The 24,721-nt window shown below is 40.9% G+C and overlaps 4 protein-coding genes across 7 annotated transcripts; 1 reads left to right on the top strand and 3 right to left on the bottom strand.

The window, feature by feature from the left end:
• The first annotated feature begins 814 nt into the window (after positions 1-814).
• On the top strand, positions 815-9,741 carry LOC128437957 (myogenesis-regulating glycosidase). Of its 3 annotated transcripts, none has more exons than XM_053420269.1 (6): positions 815-875; positions 2,809-3,257; positions 4,113-4,644; positions 5,132-5,936; positions 6,047-6,165; positions 6,885-9,741. In XM_053420269.1, exons 2-6 carry the CDS (start codon positions 2,968-2,970, stop codon positions 7,230-7,232), a joined length of 2,094 nt encoding a protein of 697 aa, XP_053276244.1. In that variant the 5' UTR covers positions 815-875; positions 2,809-2,967; the 3' UTR covers positions 7,233-9,741. The 3 variants fall into 3 exon arrangements, with proteins under 3 accessions (XP_053276244.1, XP_053276245.1, XP_053276246.1); XM_053420270.1 differs by lacking the exon at positions 815-875 and adding an exon at positions 885-1,070; XM_053420271.1 differs by lacking the exon at positions 815-875 and adding an exon at positions 885-1,135.
• A 2,067-nt stretch (positions 9,742-11,808) lies between these two features.
• LOC128437953 (lymphocyte antigen 6G) lies at positions 11,809-20,304 on the bottom strand. Of its 2 annotated transcripts, none has more exons than XM_053420266.1 (3): positions 20,196-20,304; positions 12,589-12,696; positions 11,809-12,446 (listed from the first exon to the last, which is right to left on the bottom strand). In XM_053420266.1, the coding sequence occupies exons 1-3, from the start codon at positions 20,239-20,241 to the stop codon at positions 12,298-12,300; spliced, it is 303 nt and encodes a 100-aa protein (XP_053276241.1). In that variant the 5' UTR covers positions 20,242-20,304; the 3' UTR covers positions 11,809-12,297. The 2 variants fall into 2 exon arrangements, with proteins under 2 accessions (XP_053276241.1, XP_053276240.1); XM_053420265.1 differs by lacking the exon at positions 20,196-20,304 and adding an exon at positions 13,037-13,192.
• On the bottom strand, positions 13,733-17,150 carry LOC128437954 (lymphocyte antigen 6S). The gene is made up of 3 exons (XM_053420267.1): positions 17,014-17,150; positions 15,817-15,924; positions 13,733-14,242 (listed from the first exon to the last, which is right to left on the bottom strand). The coding sequence occupies exons 1-3, from the start codon at positions 17,060-17,062 to the stop codon at positions 14,091-14,093; spliced, it is 309 nt and encodes a 102-aa protein (XP_053276242.1). The 5' UTR covers positions 17,063-17,150; the 3' UTR covers positions 13,733-14,090.
• Positions 20,305-20,899: 595 nt separating the features above from the next.
• On the bottom strand, positions 20,900-23,986 carry LOC128437955 (phospholipase A2 inhibitor and Ly6/PLAUR domain-containing protein). Its single transcript, XM_053420268.1, has 3 exons — positions 23,826-23,986; positions 22,834-22,941; positions 20,900-21,382 (listed from the first exon to the last, which is right to left on the bottom strand). Exons 1-3 carry the CDS (start codon positions 23,872-23,874, stop codon positions 21,231-21,233), a joined length of 309 nt encoding a protein of 102 aa, XP_053276243.1. The 5' UTR covers positions 23,875-23,986; the 3' UTR covers positions 20,900-21,230.
• Positions 23,987-24,721: the final 735 nt, after the last annotated feature.

Genomic DNA, 24,721 nt, shown 5'->3' with positions numbered 1-24,721 from the left:
CTAGCCAAACCACTTGACCTATTTCCATCGCTAACTGACATTTAATGGAACAACAATAACAAGAATATATCTGCACTCGTGTTGTGATGAAGGAGATGAACCAGGAAAGAAGTGACTCCCTGCTTTCTGAAGGCTCTTCTCTGTGCGTCAGTTACAGCTCGTTGCTGTCACCCAGTGGCAGAAACCACTTCCATGTCACTGTGACACGTGCTGTTCACCTCAGCTCTGTGTCAGTTATGTCAGTTGTTTTTTTTTGCCGCACAGCCTCGTCTGCCCAGAATCTGCTGCTCTGTGCATCCAGAGCCGCCTGCAAACCTCACCACACACAGACACATCATGTTCTAAACTATGCACACACACTCCACCTAGGTAGGAATGTCCCACTGCACATCTGAATGTATGTAGGTGTAGTATTCTATTATTTTTAACTTTTTATTTTTAAATAGTCAGCTCTTTCTACCTTGTCTGTCCTGGTCCAACACTTTCATTCCAATGTTGACCCTGTGCTAACTTGAAACGTAGCAAGGTCACACACACGATTATTGATATTCATAATTTAACAAAAAAATGTAAATCATAACAAAAGATTTTTTTTTTTTTAATTAATTTAAATTTCAGCTGCTGATAGGTCAAAGTAAAACTACTTTTCTACTTTATTGGTAATCTGTTTGTGGACAGAGATTCACAGATTCATACACTACATTTCCCAGAAGCCCCTCCATCGGGCGCCAAGTGACTTGTATCTGGACCAATCCGCTTCGAGGTGGTTTGTTGTTGGGCGGGACACTGTTTCGGTGAACTGCACCGCGCATGCGCAGTGGACTCCTGCGCTTCCAGCTGTAGCTCACGCCGACCTCCGGGAGCGAGATGCGGAGGTGAGAAAACTCCGTGTTCACGAGCTACGGACACTTTACTCGAGCATGGACGTGTTTCTACAACTTGTCCGCGTGTCGCACGTGAAGGAAAATGTCTCCTTGAACCGCGGACGTCCCTGCGTTCACAGCTGATTTCGACACAACCGGTTCCAGTGGCTGAACCGTCCCGACACGGCGACAACAGCTCTGCAGCTGGTATTGATCCTTTATCGGACACGTCGGGTCCTTTTGGTCTCACTGACTCCTGCGTGGAAAGTTATGTAAGAATGTGTACGCGGAGGCACAGCTGGTTTCCACTGGGATCAACCCAGTAAAGTCAGGTGGTTCGAGTTTGTCTCGTTTCAGGTGGAGATATATGCAACTAATGTGAACACACAATGACAGACAGGGGACGTTTCCCCTGCGTGTGAGCTCGCTTTCTTTAAGAAAACACACGTACTACTTGTGTTTTAGTATTTCACTGTGTTTTTATACCTCTCTGAGTGTAGAGGCTAACTTGCATGGACTTAAAACGCCTCACAACTTATTGTTCAACAACATGACTTCATTGTAATGTTCTATTATAGTTTATAGATATTAAAATATAGTGCTGATCAGTAAAACAACAATAATCCCAATATACTTATAATCAATAGTGATATGTTGTTTATGCCTGTAGTGTGGCGGTATAACACATACTTGATGTAAAGGTTGGCTGTTGGTCATGTCTTTGTTATTCTCTGCTCATAAATCAGAGTCAGAATCAGGTTTTATTGCCAAGCAGGTTTACTCATACAAGCAGTTTGCTGGGGCGTGTTTTTGTTTGTTTAAATATTAATAATTAAAGAGAAACTCGGAAGTGTACGACTTTCTATAAAGTCAATTTATTTCCCTTTCAACACAATAACACAAGTTAGAATTGATCCAGGATACAAAGGCAGCTCTGGACCAGTAAGTGTAGGACTGGGTACTGGGAATATGAGGAAAGCAGGGTTAAGTTCAGCATGTGTTGGTAAATCCATGACTGTAAAAAACAGATTGATCATATTAACAATGGTGCAGCTTTGAATATAACCGTATAGAGAGGTTCAGGGTGTTGTGCTAACAGATGCTGAGGTAACTTAGCTGTTACTTGCAGGGTGTGTATTTTGCAAGGTTTCCTTTCCTCCCTCTGCTGTGTTGTCACGAACCTTCATCAGAACGAAATAAGCATGTGGAGCTGGGACATAATGACCCCTGTGGGCCGGATAACCAGCCTGAAACCTGTAGGCTTGCTGCAGCACAGTTATTTGAGGGCTGCGACTGATGAATATCATTAAGTCACGTCCAAGCTGCTCTTACCCGAGAGATGCATGTGATTTAATCATGCTGACACGGTGTCTGGACTTTCTCTCCTCATAGCCTGTTTTTATGGTTTCATTGGTTCTGTTATCATCGGTGGGTGTGTGGCTACAGAGCCTGGCTAACTGCTGTTTAAAGCTGCTCTGCTGTGCTGTTGCTCTGCTGGACGCTGCTGCTGCTGCATTATGCTGCAGGACAAGTACTATTGAATGCTTTCAATACAGTAACATGAAGCTGCACTAGTATACACCAGTGTAGTGATGGCCCATATACAGCAGCACTGACCACAATTCTACTGATTTTTCCAGATTTTACATTTTTTTTTCATATGGTGCAGTTTGACTGGATTATTTTTTACGGGTATAGGGCCAAACAGCAGGGGAATAATAAATGTGTGTAATCATGATGTCAAGCAGCCGTCAGAGCTCCAAACCTATTTATAACTGCACTTCCTTGAGACTCTCAGTGGGGATGAGAACTGGATTGTCAAGCTCAACCTTTTGGTTGATCTATATATATATATATGTGTGGTGGCCTGTTCCTCGTTCTTTTACACATTGTGCCGCCGCTCATACTGAAAGTTAACCTCTGTCTGCCTCTGTCCTTCTTGCAGCTCCGGACAGATCGGCCAACATTAAAAAACGGTGACTTGGTCAAAGATCAGCTGGTAGACGTCTTATTTTCACCTGCCAATGTGAAGATATATTCCAGACATTTTCCCCAGCGCTGACATCGAGCTCTTCACCCCGGCTCCTTCCTGTCCAAACCCAAGATGCCCACCTCTATGGCTCCCATCTTCAGTATGTATGAGATTGTCCCGGTGGCCCCCGGGGAGCCCAGTGGGGCATCAAGAAGGAAGATGAGGGCTAATGAGAGCCGGCCCCTGGTGTTGGCGGGGATGTTGGGCTGTGCTCTGGTGCTGGCTGCCGTGGTTGCCTGGTGCTACTACTCTGCGTCTCTCCGTAAAGCCCAGCTGTTGAAGACGGAGTTATTGGACCTCAACAAGGACGGTTTCATCATTCGTAACGATGCAGGGGCTGTCATCTTCACCATGACCTTCAGGTGGGTTCACTGTTCAATGTTCAATATTGATTTATCTGCTGTTTAATGACTTTATTGTTTGATTAAATCTCTGAAAGATTGTGATAAATACCCCATTTAGATGACACATCTAAATAGCTAAAGTTGTCCAATCATTAGTCCAAAACTATTCACAGTAAATTTACAGTAAAATAAAACAGAAGATACTCACTTTTGAGAATGATGATGTACGAAGGAGGGGTGAAACTTAGGCATTTCCTCTTGGGAAGTGACGCAATAGATTGATTATCAAAATCATTACAATAGTCATTTCAACTACCAGTAAGCCAGGAAAATGTTATGTTTGTTAAAGTACAATGCATCGACTGTATTAGAGCAAACTAAACACAAAGTGACCAGAAAAACAGCAACTTCTGTGCAATGTTATACGACCTAATTCTCTCTTATAAGTAACCCTGCCCTGGTGTAACTAGGACCAGTACATCTTGGCTAACAATGCCCCCTGTCACAGTTGTTCCTCTTTGTGTGCTGAGCCGTGCTAAAAGGCTGCTGGTGTGCAATGTGTGGCTGGATAATGGAAAGCCAGACAAGGCAGACACATGATTACACCCTTAGGGAAGACTGATTTAGTCACGTCCTCTATCAGCAGGGAGCTCTCATTGACCGAAATAGTAATCGCACAGTCCCTGGACTTGCACAGGAATATAGTTATTGAATAGAGCATAAGGTATTTTGTGTTATGATTTATTTTCTCTTGTGGTATTTGAATGCTCTCAGACATTTTTGCGAGCTTGACTTCTTAGCAATACAGACATGTGACCTCACTCCCCAACCAGGCTTAACCAGGTCCTTTTGTCTGTCCACACACCTCGGTAGGTCTGGCACCCTGGATCTGGACTCCTGCTCGAAGGAGAAAAATATTCTGAGCTGCACTCAATCAGATTCCGGCAAACTAAACTTCTTCATCGAGACAGTGCAGCTAAAGGACACAGTGATGTGTTACCGCGTCCGCTGGGAGGAGCTTCAAGAAAAGCGTTTGGTGGAGCACGCCATGGTCTATAATGATTCCCATTGGTACGGCGGGGCAGAGATGGCCACGCAGTACTGGCCTATCAGGTTCCAGGGGGAGGAGGATCCGCTGCCTTTCATCACCAGCGATGTCTACTCCAATCGGAACGCCTTTGGGGGAATCCTAGAACGCTATTGGGTGTCGTCGAATGCAACTGCGATCAAGATCAATGACTCAGTGCCATTTCATTTGGGCTGGTCAGAGAAGGACAGCATGCTCAGGTTCCAGGCCCGGTACCAGGACTCTCCCTTCAAACCAGCAGAGGGACAGCAAGCCTTACCTGAACTCAGCTATAGAGTGTGTGTGGGGTCAGATGTTACATCTATTCACAAATACATGGTGAGTATAGACTAACTGCTTATTTATTTTTTACGGCAAGAGTAAAACGTTTACTGTTGTTATTATATTACTCTACGTATTTTGGAGCAGGTGGAAATTGGTACATTTAAACTTGACTTCACCGAGATGCTCGTATGGCATGTGTTGCTGCTTTTTTAGACAAATTATGGTGCATTTACATAGCAAGGCCAAATTTGGAATCCTCCCTTCTTAGAAAAGTCCAATATAGCATCACATGTCTCTTTTAGGAGAAAAGGTTGTACGATACAGGACTGATGTGTTTGACTATATTTCAGCTGGAAATGCAGGCTAGGTATTTCCCTCATTTGCAGTCATTATGCTGAAGGAAGAGTATTCCTTTAATCCAAATAAACCGAGTACAAATGAGGAACAAACTTCCCTGCATTCTTGCACGATGAAAAACCAAATTGTGCTGATATCGATGCTTCTGTAGTAACTCTTCTCTTTATGCTTGTGTTGTGCACAGGTGCGTCGCTATTTCCCAAAGCCTATCAAGGTCCCATCTACTGAAGTGTTCAAACATCCAGTGTGGTCCACATGGGCTCTCCACAAAACATCTGTAACTCAGGAGAAGCTGCTGAGCTACGCCTCTGACATCACCAATTACGGCTTCAACTGCTCCCACCTGGAACTGGACGACCGCTACACTGCCGACTATGGAGAGTTTGACTTTGACCCGCAGAAGTTCCCCAATGCCAGCGGTATGTTTGAGAAGCTGAGAGAGGACGGGTTTGAGGTGTCGCTCTGGACACATCCTTTTATCAACTATGACTCCATTAACTTCGGTGTTGCTGTGGAGAAGGGGCTGTTTGTCCGGGAGCCGAACGGCGAGCTGCCGGCTCTGGTACGCTGGTGGAACGGCATCGGTGGAATCTTGGACTTTACGAACCCAGAAGCTCGTGACTGGTACTTGTCTAATCTACGCATGCTTAAAACCCACTACGACGTGACCTCCTTCAAGTTCGATGCAGGAGAGACCAGCTACCTCCCCCAGCAGTTCAGCACCCTGGTCCCACTTTCTGATCCCTCCACCTTCACCCGTCGCTACACAGAGATGGCCATCCCCTTCAGTGAGCGCGCCGAGCTGAGGGTGGGCTACCAGAGTCAGAACATCTCCTGCTTCTTCAGGATCATTGACAGAGACTCCGTGTGGGGCTACGAGCTCGGTCTCAAGTCCATCATCCCAACTGTACTGACAATTAGCATTCTGGGCTACCAGTTTGTCTTGCCTGATATGATCGGAGGAAATGCATACCCCAATCGCACCACAGGTATGGTACTCCCATCACATATGGCTACAGTGAGTTGTAGAGATAGAAGTTGGCGGTGTTCCAGTTTTTGTGGCTTTAGTCTACTGTCTGACACCTGTGTTCTATTTTAGGGGGTTCAGATGGCAAACATGATCTGCCAGACAGAGAGCTGTACATCCGGTGGCTGGAGCTGTCTGCTTTTATGCCTGCCATGCAGTTCTCTATACCACCCTGGGCCTATGACAATGAGGTGAGTTATGATAGTTCCATCCGTGGGTGAGGCTACAAACACAGAATCGCTTCGGGGCTAAACTCAGAAAGCTAAAATCCAAGATATCTACGCAGATAATATGACGAGAGAAGCGAGTGTCTATTTTTAGCAGAAAATGATTCCCCATCGTATGACATCATGTGATCAGAGTCGTTAAGAATGAGCTGCAAAGAAAGAAACGAAATTACATCATGTTCACTTAAAAAATGCAGTTTTTTAGGTAACTCTGCATCCTACAAGAAGTGATGATGTCATTATATAATTGCGTTTTCACAACATAAAAAAAGTATTTATATTAATTGTATACATTGCCCCTCTGAAACCAAAATTTTGTTGTGCACAAATCTTCATATTCAAGGATGCGATGCACTTTACAAAACCTTATTTACATCGGTAAATAATAAATAAATAAATGTATAATTTCAAGAAGGGTATTTTTATGATATCTATTAGGTCTGTATTATGACAGTAAAGTTAAAGTCTTATAAAGCAGCTTTATTTGAGTGTTTTTTGGTTAATGAACATTATTATCTGTTTGAAAATTTTTATGTATCTAAATAGAGACTCAAGACTTCATTGTGCCAGAGAGGAATCAAAAAGTAACTCGGTGTGTTAACCAGCCATCATGCTACACTGTCTGTTTGTGGACGTGCATCCATTGTGAGGCCGACTCTGTATCTTTGTGTGTTCATCGCCAGGTTGTTCGGATAGCGCAGAAGTTCACGGAGCTCCACGAGACTCTGGTGGCACCAAGGGTTCTGGAACTGGCAGGTGAGGTTCTCGACACAGGAGACCCGATCATAAGACCTCTTTGGTGGATCGCCACTAATGACGAGGCAGCCTATAAGATCGACTCCCAGTTTCTCATCGGGGATGACCTGATGGTGGCTCCGGTGTTGGAGCCAGGCAAGCAAGAGAGGGACATCTATCTGCCAGCAGGACGCTGGAGAAGCTACAAGGGGGAACATTTTGATAAAGGCCCCATTCACCTCACTGACTACCCTGTGGACCTGGACGAGGTAGCTTTCTTTACATGGGTTCACTGAAGACGTTAAACAATGAAAGACACAAACTCATAAACGCACATGCATTTTGTATGCTCATCTACATTCTTTTGGTGGCATATATGCCAGAAAATGTTGATTTTCAAAAGGGAAATGACTACCTGGGATCTGTTTCCACGGCAGAGAGTTTTTTGTTAACGATTAACTTCATGTCTTCTCCGACCTGGGGCCTTGTTAATAACCATCGCGTACGCATCTTTCAGACCCGATTTTGTGCGTACGCCACTTTTCGAGCAAACGTCCAGTGTGCGTGTGCACAGTTTTATACACTGATTATTCTTTCGCGTACGCCATGTTCGGCCTTTGTGCGCACATACAAGATTAGTATGTATCCTACCTACTGTTTTATAAACGAGGCCCCCTGCTCTTTATCTGGACTTCTGTCTGCGGATTAGAGAAACAGAAACATCTTTTCACTTCTGATTCTCTCGTTCCATCCTTAAGCTGATCCTCATCGTTATGTGCCTTGCACAACCAATAATAAAACCGATCTTAGATTGTACCATCAACCAGACAGCAGTCCTCCACCTGAAGGACACCTAGATAACAGTCTGTCCTTCACAGCCTGAGTCACATGACTAAATCGTTTTTTGTTTTAGGGTAAACATTGGGTTATCTTCTTCTGTGTGAATTTTATTACTTAATTATGCTTCGACAGGGTTTTTAGCTGAATTGGTTTTAAAAATGCACTGGAGTTGGACAGATGCCTAAACTTATGTCACCATGGAAGCTGCTGTATTTTGATTTAACGGGCACTGCCTGTAAAGCTAACATGCACTATTTAACTTTAGTTAAAATTATTCATATAACTTATAAATTTGCATTTAACAATCAAAATTAATGTGTTTATGGATTTAAATGCGGGGTAACAGAGGTTTATTTTTACGTCATCAGTCCCTGACCTGTTGTGCCAATCTGTCGTTTCAGTGCCAAATCTAAAAAAAACTACTGTTTCATGCTTTTTATCAATTTTTATAGCTCAGGGTAGATTTTAGAGAGAATTTTAAAGGTTTGTTTTAATATGAATTAACTTTGTTGATCCGCAGCAAGAAACAGATAATTATACAACTGCTACTGGTTTGCCTTGTAAAACAAGTATTGTTCTCAAAGATGCGATATTTTCTTGTGCCGTCCACGTCTGCCTTGCGACTTTAATTTGCCTTATCAGCTGAATTTGAATATGCCGGCCGTCGCACACAGAACCATTGAGGAAATAAATCACACACTTCAGCACACAGTGATATGCTGATGCACTGCACCTTCATGTTTTTAGGTAGTGATACTGTGAATGAGATATCTGCCATATGAATATAATGTATGTCCTTCTTAGCTTACACAGTGATTATTAGAGTAAAGCACACTACTGGTTAAGTCATCTAATTGCTGTTCTTGAAAATAATTCTACTATATAAGATGGAGTCAGCACTGGTTTTAAAATCTAAACTTACTAACCATATAAATGTGATGGGATTAGAGCATGCTTCATGTGTTTTTTATTGTTTTTGTTTGATGACAGTCCTGCTGCTGTGTAGGTTTCTTCCATCCTTGTTCCAACCACAAGGTGGAGCCAACATCAAAAATATTCAAAGCTCATACACAGCAACATCAGTAAATGCATAACATTGAATAACATCAGTCTTATGTGTTTGTGGCAGGCATTTATAGAGACTAATTTAACTTCTGTAAGACGATACCACGATGTTTCACATGTGACTAATGTGAAAGGTCGATATGCACAGATAAGCATCATTTAAAGGGATTTGGAAAGTTAAATAAATGATAAGTTGGAGATGGGAAATCCATCCAGATGTTACCACCGTCTCTCAAGTGGTCGGGTTAATGTTTTGTGCAGCTATGAAGGATTACGTGCTACCTTTATGAAATAAGATGCCAAAGAGAACAGGAAAAAAGATGTTTAATGTGCTGTGAACAGGTTTGTGGGTTTTAAGTATCTTTTGAAATGGGTTCTAAAGGGGTCCAATAAATGCGCTGGCCTAAAGTACATCACAAAACAGAAGTCCGATGTTTCCACATGACAACAGCAATACGTTCCATTTCAACACTTGATTGTTCAATGAATGCATCCATGTCAAAGCAACTGTGCGATTGCCACGGTACTTGTTTTATCTTCAGATTGTATTCACATGTGGACTGTTGGATTCTCAGTGTGCTATGACCCTACTGTTCACCACACCGTCTGATTTTTCTTTTATTTGCACTTGTAAAAAGAAACATGAAGAAAGAAGTTATTCGGCAAATTCATCCAGCTTCGTCCCTGATCCAGATGAAACCAGATCCTTGTTTGTCTTGAGTTTTGAGTGTGTTAAAGGTAGCCGAAGGCATTAAGCCAAGAGGACGAAAATGTGTTGTCATAACCATAAACTATGGTGTTATTATTGTGTCACGTCCTGTTCCGTCTTTCATAACAAATCAATTTTGGCTGTAAATCCATGTGAAACGCAGAACTCGAGGAATAAAACGACTCATTGGACGATGGTTTTGTTTCATTGAACAAATTCTACCTCGTAAACATGTTTATTCTTGTGGATTTGAACAAATCTGCTTAGAAGAAACATTTAATTCGGAGTCACAGAAAAACCTTGCACATGGACGGCTCTTTCAACATATAAACAAAACATACAAATATTTTATTTTCATTTAATTTGTATTTTCCTGATACAATATTTTGTCTTGTATAATTCATACATCAAAAACATCCCTATAAACATGCAGTGATACAATAAATGACATTTACACTTTCACCACCCACTACAGAGTAGGTGTATATAATAATTCTGCTTATTTAAATTTTTTACCCCATGAGGCAAATTGTTGATTTTGAAAATGGGCTTTATACAAATAACATGGAATTGATTGATTCATGTAATTCAAAAAGTTGAAAGTGTCAGGCTGCCGGCTAGCAGGCATCACCCCAAATTCCCTGTCACTAAATTATTTTGACTATTCATGATGTAATTTGGACTTTACACACTAACATCCCCCCCCCCCCCCCCCCAAAACCCATAATATTCACTCAACTTAAATAACGCTCAGGTGAAACACTACAGGCTCTAAAACAGCTGCTCCTTATATGCAGTGATTTGATTTGTTCCCGTGCAGTCATTCACTTCCTCCCTCCCGCACACCTCTCACTTCACGATGGAATCACACTCCACTTGACTTGGGTCCTGATGATTTACAATAACAGTGCCCTTGAGTCTGCATTCAGTGTCCAGTCTCCCATGATATTCATACATATTTGCTGAGCATTAAACTGACTGTTCTGCCTCTGACTATCAGCAGTGTACACCTCACTGCCCCTCCCAACCATATCTAAGCCGTCAGCCACGTCAAATAAAAAAAAAATTAGCTTTATGTAAATTATGACACACCCCATTACTGTCGGTGCTGATTTCACCTATTTGAGCGATGTAGAAAAAATTATTTGTGTAACATTTTCTGTCTGATATGCTTGGAACATACAGTTATTGAAAAAGCCAGAATCCATGAATGTGGAAAAGCATCGGACACTAGATTAGATACTAGATACTCTTCCCATTTCCAAATCACACGTGTTTGGCTTGTGGATCGGAAACAGTTCATCAGAAGAATGTGAAACTTCTCCCTTCACTTTTGAAGACAAAAACACAAACACATATTTGAACCAACGTTTAGTCGAGAAAACCTCTCAAAAATAAAATGTATAGAGTGAATTATTATACATTATATATTATATTTATACATTATATATAAAGTATATTATAATACAACTCTGTAGTTTTCTCTTTTATTGTTACTTATCTCCTGTCATGTTTACTTTTTTCGTAGTATTAGTACGGACATAGAGAGAAAAGTGTGAAGCCAAAACTCCACTTTATCTAAATAGTGGGTAAAATTTTGTATTTGTTGGTGCTGTACAGCTGAGATGTGTGGTACTATGTGATTAGGACGGGGCAGGAAGGTGTTCACTGCTGATACATGGAGGGTGGAGACTCACTTTCACTTCTTGCCAAAAAATGTGTAACAACGCCAACATGAGTGCATGTTAGTGATCAGTGTTGCAGGGGCATGATCGGGGGGGGGGGGTGACTGGGTTGATGGTGGCAGCCTCTCAGAACCCGACACTGGGCAACTGGTGGTGGTTCATCACCTCTTGTATAACAAATATTAATGTTAGCTGATCAGTTAACTACCACGGCGGCAACTTTGACCTGACTGACCTTTGAGGGCAGAGCCTGTGTAAAGAGATGAAACAGATATAGACCAGTAAACGAGGCAGTTTATTAACTTGTCAAAATCATAAACCTGATATATAACGGACTTAGGGTCCGTGACGTCACCCGTTGGCTTCCGCCATAGACTGTAGGTCAAAATTAGCATTCAAGTACCATTGAATGAGCATTTTAGCAAAGGTGGAGCTGTTTGGTAAATAATGCACCAACCAACACCAAATGTGCAGGAGTGTTCGAAGAGACTTTGGGGGCCCCGGGCACAAAGGGAACTGAACCTCGCAACCCCCTCCCCCCCTCCCCCCAAAAAAGAAGAAGAAACACATATCTCCAATCTTCACACAACTCTTTTATTATCGAAATTATGAACAAATCGCACACACAGAAATAATACTAAAGTTGCGAAATTAAAGCGCTATTTAAAAAAGACACAGTTCTAAATTGGCAGTTTGAAATTTATCCACAAATAATAAAACATGTCAAATTTTGATACATTGGGACCAGCTTATTTTTATCTGAAGATGAAGCAAGCAAGTCTAAAATATTGTTGTTTGCTGGTTTCAATAATCCTTCGAGTCAACTAGTAAATAATATAATGTATTGTTTATCTTATGATTGCTCATACGATCTGTAGGATTTGAAATCAAAGCTAGTTTTTGCAGTAATAGTAGCGTATGACCTGAGGAAATTAGCAAATTAACAGTCAATAATATTGTAGTCGCATTTCCATAAATCTTTAGGTTTAATATATTGTTGTTCTAAATGTTCCAAAAAGGCGATAGGGAAAGTTAAACATTCTCAGCGGAGGCTCCAGAGCGTCAGAGAAAGAGTGAGGTGATGGCTGAGGACACCAGCAGGAGGGTGACTCTGGGACCAGTGAGCACGGCACTGTTACACAAGTCCTCTCCACAGCAAGATACGGGTCTTACACAGTTTATAGTTTTTCGACAACCCTTATTGATGACACCTGCAAGACACGATTGAAGAACCTCAGTTTCAACACGAGAGAGAGCCAGCATTCAGCCGAGCGACACTGTGCATCAGCTCCCGTCTGGTGGACTTGCTTGATATTACACACCGATACTTCAGGATTTGTTTGTGCATCTTACCAGTCAAATTCAGGGAGAAACATTGGTCCAGGAGTGCAGGACAGGTTGTCATATGTGTGCAGGCTCGAGGATCAACAGACACACATGTGTAGCATTTTAGTCCACATGCTGGAAGCAGCAGAAAGACAGAATACTGTCACACGTGTTTTAAAATACTATAATTTACAACTACTAATAAAATAAACATCAGTTTAAACAGATTTTTAAATGTTCCCACATACACACTGGCTTCATCCAGTAAAAGACAATCAAATATGTGCTTTGCAACTACAGCCCCAAAAATATTCATCTAAGAGAATGTGAAGAGAAAAATGAAAGAAAATATTAGCACATTTCCAATTATCATCTATTTTCTTCAAGTCCTTCTAAAAACATTTACTCATTAGTAACCTTCATCTCTTTGTGTTTTTAAAGCCAAGAATAGACACACAACACACACTCTTCTTACCTGTGGACAGAATCACACACAGGATCAGAGCTGCACAAAGACGCATCGTGAACACGGAGAAAAAATGACTTTTAATCAACCCTGTGAGGAGAGAGATCTGTGGAGGAGATGTGAACTCCTCCCTTTTTATAGTCCCACTACTTGGTCTTCTTCCAGAACTCACATGACATTTCATCACAAGTAAACACTTAGATAAAAAAAAAACGTTATATGTGAAACTTCCCATTTGGTATCTTGATGTTTTCATATAAATAAATGAAATTATAACACATTGGTTATATTGAAGTATTTTGTTATATTAAATGAGTTTTTGTCTCACAGCAGTTTTCTCTCAAATCGGCGAAGAAGACATCTGAGCAGCTGTAATCTAAAACACTCATTAATTTCAGTTATTCATAGAAATGTTACTTTACCTAATGCTGCCACCTTGTGAGCATCTGGTGGAAGTGAGTCAGCTGTATGGGGCCATTATTGTAGTACTTCAAATCTAAATACATATTTAAAAATATTTTTTTTTACACACAGAGATTCTAAATACAGATCCATGTGCACGTTTTTAAAAACATACAAACAGACAGACAGACAGATAGACAGAGTCAAGTGTTTGTGAAATTTCTAACTAGATAGCAACATCAAACCTTTTTATTATTAAAATCTATGTACAAATTAAAGCAATCATCGACCAGGACTTAGGTGTATTTTCTTGACGTCATATTTATTGATTATAGGTACAACAATAACCCAGTTACACTATGTCTGCTTGTTTGTTAATCATCAGGTTCATCAAATCAACATGTTTATTATTTTCTCCTGCTTGTTCATATTTAATTTCGTGTTTTGTCATTCTTTTTTTTTTTTTAAATCAGGGATTCCTTACAAAGCTGTTGATGGTTGTAAAAATAAAGAAAAAGGAAGGAAAGTTTCATCCTGAGGAATGTTGTGTTTGTCCTGATTGAAAACCTCTTTGTAGAGAACATGATCAATTCACAAGTAGTTTTACACTGAGTGAGAAAAAGAGCAGCATAGAAACCACAACATATTCTCAGCTGGAGCTTCAGAGAAACAGCCTGATGATGGCAGAAGACACCAGCAGGAGAATGACGCTGGGACCAGTCACTGCGGCGCTGTTACACAAGTCCCCCTCACAGCATTCAATGCGACCATCACACATGTCCCCTTTTACACAGCCCTTGCCAAACAAGAACCCTGCAAGACACGGTGGGGGGGAAAAAAAGTTTACGAAACATATGATATTAATGATACAGACACCAGACATTTAGTACATCCACATATGAAGTTATAGCATTAAGACAGACATTAAGAATCAAGCCCCATCACATATTAAAGAGCTCACAGCCCGTTATATTCCCAAAAGATCACATGAGAGCATTCAGGTACCGGCCTCCTCTCCTGTGGAACTAGCTCCCACTCTGGTTTCAGGAGGCAAACCCCATCACTACGTCTCAATTCAGGGCCACATCGTCCGGAGGCTGCATTTGAAAGCAGATTGCTTCAGCGGGGAGACTAGGCCTTACCAAATAGTCCTTCAATCCCAGAGATACGAAGACAATGGTTGAATCCCTGCTGGCCCAACCTATCCCAGGATTCATTGCTGGATCAGGTGAGCCCTGAACCATCCCTTAGTTATGTTGCTTTATGCCCAGATGGCTGTGGGACCTCCCATCATGCACTGAGCACCCCAACCTGTCAACCTGGTTTCTAACTGTTTTCTCTCCACAGTCTCTCTGTTTCTCTGCAATATTTTCCGGTCTCAACCTGACTACACAAACTCCCCTTAAGTTTGTTTTTTCTGTGTGTTTGGAGTTCACACTTCTTACCGCAGACAGTGTTGTGCAAGTTCACTACTCTCATGAACAAGTTCAAAGTTCAATTCATACAAGTAAACATGAATAGTTAACGTTCATAGTTCACCATTTAAATTCTGAACTAGTTCATATTTCAGTTCAGTTCATAGTTTTAAGGTGGACAGTGAGAATGAAAGACTTAACTTGTTAAAGAAAACCTTATCCATCACTTCCCCTTGCCTTCACTGTCGGAATGTTTATCAGACAGTGTGTAAAAATCCCTCAGATAATAATAAGGTGCATCGGATCTCGGATGTAGTTGCTGAGTCTGCGTCTCTGCTTTCTCTTGCCATCTGTATATGAGACCGAGAGCTGTTGTGTTGCAGGTATGGCCTGCCCCTTTAATAAAAGTTTGTAGTGTGTGACGTAGAGCACCAGGGTATTGTGGGAAAATACGCTAAAAGTGTGTTTATAAGGAGAAGTGACGGAGCACCTAGAGATGATGCGAGTGTTGCTCCTGCTGTATGTCCGAGAAATAAAGTGACCGCATTCCAAGTAAAGAAACATCTCCTGATGTTTTTTGAGAGAAGATTCCAGATTCATTCACTATACGGCTCAATAGAGTCGTATAGCCAGGCTCTCATTGGCTGATGAGTTGGCGTATCAAGGGTGAATGAGGAAGGGGAGTGAAGAATACAGTGGTGGATGATGAGGAGTGTCGGAGTTACGAACAAGAAGCGTGTCGTGTTCGCTGGACTTTAATAAAGTTACACATAAAGAGAGAAGTTTCCTTTCGTCTATACGCGAGGACGCTACAATATGAACGTGTTCACCGTTCAAATTCATTATTTGTCATTGAGTTGCGTTCAGTTCATCGTTCTCATAAAAGTGAACGTGTTCAATGAGCGCGTTCTTTTGCGTTCGTTCATGCAGAACACTGACCGCAGAAACGTCTAATGTGAAAGAACAACTCACCTGCTATATCGCCAGAGGCACAGCGGTCCATGCCAACGGGACAAGATTCAGTTTTTGTGCAGGGATTAGACAGGATGGTTGTGCAGGTGTAGCATCTCAGACCACATGCTGCAGAGACACAGAACAAACAACCAGAGTCTCATCAGTGTTTGCTCTTCACAACGTTCACAGAGTTTCTGTTCAGTCGTCTGTGTTCTACGAGACAACGCTGCATTTTGAAGAACATTTCTCATTAAGAGAATGTGAACAGGAAATTATCTGCATGCCTATGAAGGAGTAAAACAGGAAAGGAAACTTCAGTGTGGGTGCTTTCAAATGCTGTCTTTCAAACAAATATTAAGTTTGTACTTTATATTGTGACTTAGCTCTGTCACAATATAAAGTATGAATATTATGTAGTCAAGATTTATTTTCTATTAAAGGCAATTGGGGAATGGCATCTTGGCTTGATAGTTCTCATCAGGCTGGGAAATGAAAATGAGTCAGTGAGTCTTTAATGTCACTGGTTTAAAATTAGAAAAAGTTCCAACCTCAACGACTGCGTTTGTCACTTTCCCGTTTCCTCAGATACGAACCACACTAACGTACCAGAGGCAGGTGTAATGAACCTTCATGGTAACAATAATAAATTGACTTGTTAGGTTTACTACAGAGCTCCAGCATTATGGATTTTTGGGGGCTGAGGCTGACACCCATAAAAGAGAGAAAAATATTTTTATTAACTAAAATTGGCCTAGGTAAGATAATAAAGATAAAAATAGAGGAAGAGAAAATTTAAAAATGACACAGCATCACAACGAAGTGGCAGTGTTCTGGAAAAAGTAAGAAATAAAAGTAACAAGAAATTAAATAAAGAATTGAAACAGAATATGATAAATAAAATGGAAATACTCTTTATGTATTTATTTTTTTATTCCTAAGATGTCTTTATCAAACCCAAAGCTATGTTGATAAGGCTTTATGTTTTATAGTTTAATCACAAACGCTATCATCAAAAATGCACATATATATTTATAGTTGGCAAACTTGGATGGTAACACAGATGTGTGTGTGAATGGCTCATGTTGGTGGATTTTTAACCAATATATTGATCAAAGTAACAAGCATAAAAATTATGAACTTTACAACAACCTTTAAACATCAACACATGTCTTAAAGTGAACATGTCAAAGTGAATAAGTTTGCCTCAGCTCTTACCTGTGGAAAGAGCCGTAAACAGAACCAGAGCTCCAAACAGCTGCATCATGAATGTAGAGAGGAAGAGTTTTTAGAGAAATGGAGAGAGACCTCTTTCTCTTATAGCTCAACTTTTCAGTCCCCACCCAGAACTTAGAGATTTGCATTTCCTCACAAAGTGACCTGGATAACGTCAGCCCTAAAGTGACATCATTATCCCCCAAACAACCATGATCTGTAGATTAACACTTTAAGGAAATCCAAATAAGAACTTATTCATGCTGGCAGAGAAAATTGGTCAGATCATGAGAAAACCATCATGCATTTTGTGACATATCCAAACTTTCCCTTCCTGCTTGTGCTTTTCCAAATACAAAATACTCCTGAATCCACTGGGCAGACAAAACCCTGAATAGAAATAAGAAGCAGAAACAGAGAGCACTCGTGAATCTTCAACCAGACCTGTCATCAGTTTGGTTACTGGTATGGTTACGAAAAGGAGGTTTGAAGAAATCACAATTAAATGGGAGTGGCAAAATGGCTTTATGGCGCCCCCCCCCCCCCCCCCCCCCCGAGCCCCCCGCAACGTGTTCACATTGGCCGATCTTCACAAAAATCCATTAAAACATCATTCAATTTACATAAAATGTTCACAGTGAGTTGTGCAATTGATGGCGTTGACCGTAATGAGCAATAAGCAGGCAAGAATCGACATCACGTGACAGACGCAGGAAGTGAAGCGTTCATCCTCTCCGCAGTGAGCAAAATGCATGTAGCGCTTCAAAATGCATGTGCTCGGCCCGTTCAGTGCTGCTTTGCAACACTAGAAATTGTAGAAATTTTAATTTGAATTGTAAATCGCTTTGGATAAAAGTGTTGAGTGTTTTAATGGAAACCTGAGAGTTTAATAACAATAGGACAATTGAAGTTCAAGTTATGAGGCATGGTATACAATTTAATTAATTATAGCACACTTACTTACATAAGGGAAATCTATATAAGCTACAATTTCAGTTTTTATACTCATTTTAAGCCTGGTGTACTTACGCCAGATATTTTTGGTGGTACCTTAGTTAGTACCTTTTAGAAAAAGGTGTTACCTCTGCACCACTGAGTGAAACTATCCTGATTTGAACTTGTAAAGCTCACAGCATTGTCATTTACATGTGACAGCCTCCCAATGGGCCTAGGAGCAGGGGGGTCAACTGCCTGCAGATTCCTGTGAACAGCCGTTTACCAGAAATTCCATTGAAATTTGGAGCAACACTATCTGACATCAATTCTTTTCATGCAATGTCTTGTTTACCTTGAGTTTGTTTGTTTACCCTGCCTCTTCCGACTGGCAATGCCAATGAGCAGCTTGTTCTTACTTATTCTGTTCTTACTGTTATTTTGAGCAATCTTGAACTTTAGGTGCCTACTCGCTGTGGCAAATAGTTTCTCTTTATGTTTTGTGTGTGTTGTGTATATACATATATGCTTTGAGTCTTCCTATCATTACCGATGGCTCAGTCTTGGTGAACCAGAGCTCTAAACAGGTGCATCATGAATGTAGAGAGGAAGAGTTTTTTTTAGAGAAATGGAGCAAGACCTCTTTCTCTTATAGCTCAACTTTTCAAACCCCTCCCAGAACTTAGAGATTTGCATTTCCTCACAAAGTGACCTTGATAACGTCAGCCCTAAAGTGACATCATTATCCCCCAAACAACCATCATCTGTAGATTAACACTTTAAGGAACTTTAAGAACTTATTCATAATGGCAGAGAAAATCGGTCGGATTATGAGAAAACCATCATGCATTTTGTGACATATCCAAACTTTCCCTTCCTGCTTGTGTTTTTCCAAATACAAAATACTCCTGAATCCACTGGGCAGACAAAACCCTGAATAGAAATAAGAAACAAAAACAGAGAGGACTCGTGAATCTTCAACCAGACCTGTCATCAGTTTGGTTACTGGTATGGTTAAGAAAAGGAGGTTTGAAGAAGATTAAATGGGGGTGGCAAAATGGCTGCAGATTCCTGTGAACAGCCGTTTATCAGAAATTCCACCAAAATCTGGAGCGACACCATCTGACACAAATTATTTTCATGCAAGGTCTTGTTTAACTTGAGGCATTTAATGCACCCTCCCTCTCCCGACTGATAATGCCATTGAGCAACTTGTTGCAACTTGTCATTTTGAGCAATCTTGAAATCTAGGTGCCTACTTCCCGTTGCAAATTGTTTTTCTTCATGTTTTGTGTGTGTTTTATATATACTTACATGCTTTGAGTCTTCCCATCATTACCAATGGCTTGGTCTTGGCGATATTGTTTTATGTATCATTTCGATAATTAAATGCCTCTATCGTTATCTCTCTCAAGACGACCTTAGAGACGCCTTTAGTTTAAACAGATTTTTAAATGTTCCCACACACACACTGGTCTCATCCAGTAAAAGACAATCAAATATGTGCTTTGCAACTACAGCCCCAAAAATGTTCATGTAAGAGAATGTGAAGAGAAAAATTAAAGAAAATATTAGCACATTTCCAATTATCATCTATTTTCTTCAAGTCCTTCTAAAAACATTTACTCATGTTATGACCCCGCCCAGGAGAAAACCCAGTTGCAACATGATACATGAGTTCCCCCTCCTTTCCCAGCTCCCAAGAACCAGCAACAAACAATTTACAGCCTGTTTATGTTTATTGAGTCTTTTTGCTTCAGGGTGGGCTAACAGCAAAACAATAAATAAAAACAACCTAAACTTCCCTACTCAAATTAAATAAACAAAAAGACATGGTACTGACCCAACTCCTCAACCAAAAACAGGGGAAAACATGACTTAAACAAAAAATGCTACCCACCCCCCCAAGAACGGGCTGGTACACAAAGAACAGTTTTCACAAGGTGAGTCCGGCTGGAGGTCTGGCTGGCAATGGCAAAAGGGAGAGACCTCAGGAGCTGTGGGAAGCCATCCTCTTATCCTTCCAGCTTGGGCTGGAACCAACCTACACACTCAGTCACTCATCCAATCACTCGTAGAGCCAGACACAACACACCCAAGCATCACAGCAGAGAGAGAGAGAGAGAGAGAGAGAGAGAGAGAGAGAGAGAGAGAGATCCACACAGCCTCAGGGTTGTAACACTCATTACTAACCTTCATTTCTTTGTGTTTTTAAAGCCCAGAATATAGACATACACACACACTCTTCTTACCTGTGGACAGAATCACACACAGGATCAGAGCTGCACAAAGACGCATCGTGAACACGGAGAAAAACTGACTTTTAATCAACCCTGTGAGGAGAGAGATCTGTGGAGGAGATGTGAACTACCTTTTTATAGTCCCACTACTTGGTCTTCTTCCAGAACTCACAGACGTGACATTTCATCACAAGTAAACACTTTGATAAAAAATAAAAAAAACTGTTATATATGACATTTACCATTTGGTATCTTGACTTTTTTATACAAATACATGAAATTATCACACATTGGTAATATTAAAGTATTTTGTTATATTAAATTACTTTTTTGTCTCAGTAGTTTTTTCTGTCATATTGGCCAAGAAGACATCTGAGCAGCTGTAATCTAAAACCCTCATTAATTCCAGTTATTCATAGAAATGACTGTGGCTGCCATCTTGTGAGCATCTGGTGGAAGTGAGTCAGCTGTACGGGGCATTATTGTAGATCTAAGTAGTACTTCAAATCTAAATACATATTCAAATATTTTCTTTATACATTTTCAAATCTATTTACTCACAGAGATTCTAAATACAGATCTATGTGCACGTTTTTAAAAACATACAGACATACAGACAAGTGTTTCTGAAATTACTAAGTAGATAGCAACATCAAACTTTTTTAATATTCAAATCTATGTACAAATTAAAGCAATCATCGACCAGGACTTAGGTGTATTTTCTTGACGTCATATTTATTGATTATAGGTACAACAATAACCCAGTTACATTGTCTGCTTGTTTGTTCATCATCAGGTTCATCAAATCAACACGTTTATCATTTTCTCCTGCTTGTTCATATTTAATGTCGTGTTTTGTCATTTTTTTTTTTTTTTTAATCAGGGATTCCTAACAAAGCTGTCCTGAGGAATGTTTTGTTTGTCCTGATTGAAAACCTCTTTGTACACGGAACACGATCAATTCACAGCTTTTTAAAATCAAAGAAGTTTTACACTGAGTGAGAAAAAGAGCAGCATAGAAACCACAACATATTCTCAGCTGGAGCTTCAGAGAAAAAGTGTGATGATGGCGGAAGACACCAGCAGGAGAATAGTGCTGGGACCAGTCAGTGTGGCGCTGTTACACAAGTCCCCCTCACAGCAAGCTATGCCACCAACACATAGCTTGTCGTTTATACAGCCCTTGGTAACCACGAGTCCTGCAAGACACGATGGGGAAAAAACTCCATATTACAAGACATATTATGAAGCTTAGCGTAAATCCAGTCAGGAAGACCTAACCGGCATATTGATCAGCTGATTGGGGGCGTTCCTATATGTCCAATCAGGTCTGCCGCGTTCTCCTTCAGCCAATCATTCAGCATCTGTCAAACTTTAAAAATCCCTTCTCCTCTCTTCTGCAGTCAGCCGTCTTTCAGTGACGCGTATAACCCCTACTCAACCCCAATCTCCTACTGTCTCTAGCTGAATATTCATCACCTCTACCGCAGCTGATCGTATGCGTAATCCCACATTGTGTTGGCAGCCATCATGGTCCTTGATGATGGATCCCAATAGTATCAGTGGCTCGTGGACTACAGCGGAACCCGATCATGGTGGCAGCTGATCGTGGACTAAAAAATCAACAAGACAGCCTTACAATATACCTAATACTCCTGGCATCCATTGCACTTCAGTCCGTCCTGGAAGAGGGATCCCTCTTCCTGAGGTTTCTACGTTTCTCCTGTCAAAAAGGTTTTTAATAGTTTTTCCTTACTCTTGTCGAGGGTTAAGGGCAGAGGTTGTCCAATAGGACAATTCTCACGAATATGGGCCATCCAAAACCATCGATGACTGACGAGCCACCACCAGTGTCTAGACCCCGGGGGGTTTTCCTGTTCGGTGCTCTGCTCCACCCCCTTTTAATCCTGATGACATCTTACAGGGGTCTAAAATGCCAAAGACTGTAAACATTCACATTACTATTGTGCGTTTGTCAAAATAAACATCAATAAATTGAGAATCAAGCCTCTCCTGATTGAAATAATATTAATGATACAGACACCAGACATTTAGTACATCCACAAATAATAAAGCATGAAGACACGTGGCCTGTAAGACTCAAGCCCCATCATATATTAAAGAGCTCACAGCCCCTTATTATCCCAATAGATCACATGATAGTCTTCAGGTCCCTGTCTCCTCTCCTGTGGAACTAGCTCCCACTCTGGTTTCGGGAGGCAAACCCTATCGCCATGTTTCAATTCATCATCCGGTGGCTGCATTTGAAAGCAGATTGCTTCAGCGGTGCGACTAGGCCATCCCAAATATTTCGTTCCATCCCAGAGATACGAAGACTCCAACCCTTCCTGGCCCAACCTATCCCAGGATTCATTGCGCTCCAATGCTGGATCCGGTGAGCCCTGAACCATCCCTTAGTTATGTTGCTTTAGGCCCAGACGGCTGTGGGACCTGCCATCTTGCACTGAGCACCCCAACTAGTCAATCTGGTTTCCTCCTTTTTTCTCTCCACAGTTGCTCTGTTTCTATGCAATATTTTCCGGTCTCGACCTGACTACACAAAGTCCCTCGAGATAAAGTTAGATTTTGCCGTGTGTTTGGAGTTCACACGTCTGGCCGCAGAAACGTCTGATGTGAAAGAACAACTCACCTGCTAGATCGGTAGAATAACAGCGGTTGAAGAGGACGGCACAAGATGTGGTGTCTGTGCAGGATTTCGGCTCGGTGGCTGTGCAGGTGTAGCATCTCAGACCACATGCTGCAGAGACACAAAAAAAACAGAGTCTCATCAGTGTTTGCTCTTCACAACGTTCACAGAGTTTCTGTTCAGTCGTCTGTGTTCTACGAGACAACGCTGCATTTTGAAGAACATTTCTCATTAAGAGAATGTGAACAGGAAATTATCTGCATGCCTATGAAGGAGTAAAACAGGAAAGGAAACTTCAGTGTGAGTGCTTGACTTGTTAGGTTTACTACAGAGCCCCAGCGTTATGGATTTTGGGGGGCTGAGGCTGACACCGATAAAAGAGAGTAAAATATATTCTATTAAATAAAATTGGCCTTGATAAGATAATAAATTTAGGAAAAGTTAATTCAAATTGACACAGCAGCACAACGAAGTAGCAGTGTACAAGAAAAATTAAGGTAGCAAGATATTAAATTAAGAATAGAAACAGAATATGATAAAAAAAATTGAAATACTCTGTATGCTATAATTATTTTAATCCTAAAATGTCTTTATCAAACCCAAAGATATGTTGCTAATGATTGATATTTTATAGTTTAACCACAAACGGATTCATCGAAAATGCATATATATATCTATAGTTGGCAAATTTGAATGGTAACACAGATGTGTCTGTGAATGGCTCATGTTGGTGGATTTTTAACCAACATATCGGCCAGTTTACTTTGTCATTGTTACACTTAAGGTTTTACGAGGATAAAACAAACAATATTCAATGTGTTGCTGTTTCCAGCGGAGAAAACAAGTCCTTGGCTGTTTCATACTAAATGAACAGACTTGAGTTAATCCTCAAGTGAACAAGCATACAAATGTTGACATTTTAGAACAACCTTTAAACATCAACACATTTCTTTAGGTGAACATGTCAAAGTGCATAAGTTTGCCTCAGCTCTTACCTGTGGAAAGAGTCGTAAACAGAACCAGAGCTCCAAACAGCTGCATCATGAATGTAGAGAGGAAGAGTTTTTAGAGAAATGGAGAGAGACCTCTTTCTCTTATAGCTCAACATTTCAGTCCCCTCCCAGAACTTAGAGATTTGCATTTCCTCACAAAGCCTCCTGCAAAGTGACCTGGATAACGTCAGCCCTCAAGTGACCTCATTGTCCCTCACAGAACCATCATCTGTAGATTAACACTTTAAGGAAATCCAAATAAGAACCTATCCATGCTGGCAGAGAAAATTGGTCAGATCATGAGAAAACAGTCATGTCACTTTGTGACATGTCCAAACTTTCACTTCCTGCTTGTTCTTTCCCAAATACAAAATACTCCTGAATCCACTGGGCAGACAAAACCCTGAATAGAATGGGATCGAATAGAATGTTTATTAGAATGGAATAAACAATTAGAATGATGAGGAACTCAAACAACAAGTAATGTCCTCTAAAACATTTAACAGGTGACCCATGCTAAAAGGGACCCTAACGCTTATCCAGCTGTACAGACTGTTCAGGTCCATAGCTGTGATGGTGAAGCAGCCAAGGCATGCAGGCGATGCACAGGTAGGTGAAACAAGCCGAGCCAAGTGATGGAAGCGCAGCATCAAAAGCAGCGAGGCAACAATCAGCTGAGCGAAAGCAGCTAAGCAAAACAGCGAAGGTAGGCAAAACAGCGAAGGTAGGCAAAACAGCGAAGGTACGCAAAACGGGAAGGTAAGTAATACCTACTTTAAGCTTTAAAAAGTATTATACAGTGGGTACGGAAAGTATTCAGACCCCTTGAAATTGTTCACTCTTTGTTTCTTTGCAGCCATTTGCTAAAATCAAAAAAGTTCATTTTATTTCTCATTAAT

The sequence above is a fragment of the Pleuronectes platessa genome, chromosome 4 (assembly GCF_947347685.1).
Source record: "Pleuronectes platessa chromosome 4, fPlePla1.1, whole genome shotgun sequence".
In the NCBI taxonomy this organism is placed as follows: Eukaryota; Metazoa; Chordata; class Actinopteri; order Pleuronectiformes; family Pleuronectidae; genus Pleuronectes; species Pleuronectes platessa.
This window is presented reverse-complemented; position numbering and strand designations above follow the sequence as displayed.